This window comes from Neomonachus schauinslandi, unplaced genomic scaffold, assembly GCF_002201575.2.
Source record: "Neomonachus schauinslandi unplaced genomic scaffold, ASM220157v2 HiC_scaffold_3975, whole genome shotgun sequence".
Taxonomy (NCBI): Eukaryota; Metazoa; Chordata; class Mammalia; order Carnivora; family Phocidae; genus Neomonachus; species Neomonachus schauinslandi.
In genome coordinates this window covers 1-1,891 of record NW_025412663.1, presented here as the reverse complement: position 1 = coordinate 1,891, position 1,891 = coordinate 1, and the positions used below count along the sequence as shown (strand labels likewise).

At 62.5% G+C, this 1,891-nt stretch overlaps 1 protein-coding gene across 1 annotated transcript; it reads right to left on the bottom strand.

The window, feature by feature from the left end:
* Positions 1–427: 427 nt before the first annotated feature.
* Positions 428–1,667, bottom strand: LOC123323972 (caspase recruitment domain-containing protein 10-like; the record flags this gene model as incomplete). Its single annotated transcript, XM_044912504.1, has 2 exons — positions 1,433–1,667; positions 428–565 (listed from the first exon to the last, which is right to left on the bottom strand). Coding segments are annotated over exons 1-2 (373 nt in total), but the record flags the coding sequence as incomplete, so codon positions are not given.
* Between the last annotated feature and the right edge of the window lie 224 nt (positions 1,668–1,891).

Here is a 1,891-nt window from a genome sequence, read left to right as displayed (position 1 = left end):
GTTCTCGGGAAAAGTGAACAAGTGTGTGTGTGTGTGTGTGTGTGTGCAAATGCAAAGAAAAAAAGCAACTCACCAAACTGTCACCAGCAGAACAGAGCTGAAGGAAGAAGTAAAGATCTTTTCTATTTATTCTAAAGTCACCCGGGGTGTCTGAATTATTTACACAGGAAACTGTAAACCCGTGTATGCCTGACACGCGTGCATCCGAAAACAATTTTAGGGGGAAGAGCCATGTTAAGTGTGCAGGCTCTGAACTCAGACGAAATGGATCAGAATCCCAACTTGGGCAAACTGCTTCCGGTCTCTCCATGCCTCAGTTTCCCTATCTGTTCAACAGGGATAGCGGAAGTGCCTCCACGACAGGGACGGGGTAAAGAACCTCTGCACAGGTGCCCCGGATGCCAGCACCCGCTGCGGACTCACTCACCGAGGATCATGGAGCAGCGCTGGGCGGGCTCCTGGCCCGTGAGCAGCGTGTAGTGTTCGGGGTAGTAGAACTCCAGCGATTCCAGGAAGGCCTCATAACCCCTCTTGCCACGGCAGCGCAAGATGTCCATCAGGCGCCCTGGGGAGTGGCAAGGGGTGCCCCAGGGTCAAGGTCAGGGCTTCCCCCAGTGCCTAGCCACTTCCTCCCCCTTTCCCTCTCCATGCTCCAGGGCCCACGTTCCCCAGACTTTATTTCCCCAGATTTTTGAGCCAGTGACACACACAGGGGCCTGTCTCAACACATCAGTGGGCAGAACCTGTCTGCCCGAGCCAAGAAAGCCAGGACCCTCCTGCCACGCACCTGTGTTTCAACGGCTCCCCAACCCCCAGCCTGCCCACCCCCCTACACACACACACAGATCCAGGGCCAGCAAGTACTCCCTGCCTTTTCAGTGGCACAGGAATCCCCCTACCCCAAACGCAAAGTAAAATACTATCATTCCCCGCACCGGTCAATGCCTGAAATTCCACCATTAGACCCTCATCCCTTTGCTAGCTAGCTCTAGTTCAAAGACACACCCTGTGGGTATGGGCACCCTCACAAAGTTTGATGTCTCTTGAGCACTTACGGAAAAACGGCTCCCCAAGGAATGTGTGGCACACAGAGGTAGAGGGCAGAGAGAACCCAGGAGATCAAAAGGCACAGGAAAGATGCCCGGAGGTCCCAGATCTAGACTGCACTGGCAACCACATCCACCTCCCTGCTCTAAAGTGGGCCCAGGAAGTGGGAGGAAAGTCCAAGATAGATAAACCCCAGATGTCCGAGTGGGCACCACACACCCGCTGGATCGTAATGGTGGTTCAGCAGGAGGCAGGATGGTGGGCACCAGAACCCCGGGCCTCGAGCGCCAAGGCTCGGTCGGTGCGCGGCGCTCGGGGGCGGGGGGAGGGGGGGCGGGCAGTCAGCCCCGGGAAGGCCCGACCCCGCGCGTCCCCCGCGGCTCACCGGTGCGGTTGACACGGCACGGGAAGCGGTAGGTGCTCAGCACCTCCTCCTCGTCCTGCTCGTCGATGACCCGGCACTGGCGCAGATAGGGCGTCAGCTTGGCCGGGTTGAGGGCGCGAGTCAGCCGGTGCCGGACGCCCTCGATCCGCTCCCACAGAGCGTCCTCCTCCGCCTCGGACCCGGAGCCGGCCCCAGCCTCCTCCTCGGCCTCCCCAGCCTCGGCCCCGCCCGGCATGGCCGCGTCCTCGGGGTCTGCGGGCCAGAGGCGCGCGGGGGTCAGCCGGGTCGCCCGGGGGCGGGGTGCGCCGGCCGACCCCCCCCCACCTCGGGACGTCGCCCGCGGGACCGGCCGCCCGTCGTCCCCGGAGCCCCCTCCCCGCGCCCCCGCCAGGCGCTCGCGCCCCGCGCCCCCGGGACTCACCCCGCACGCCGCAGTCGCCTCGGGCTCCCGGGTCCGCG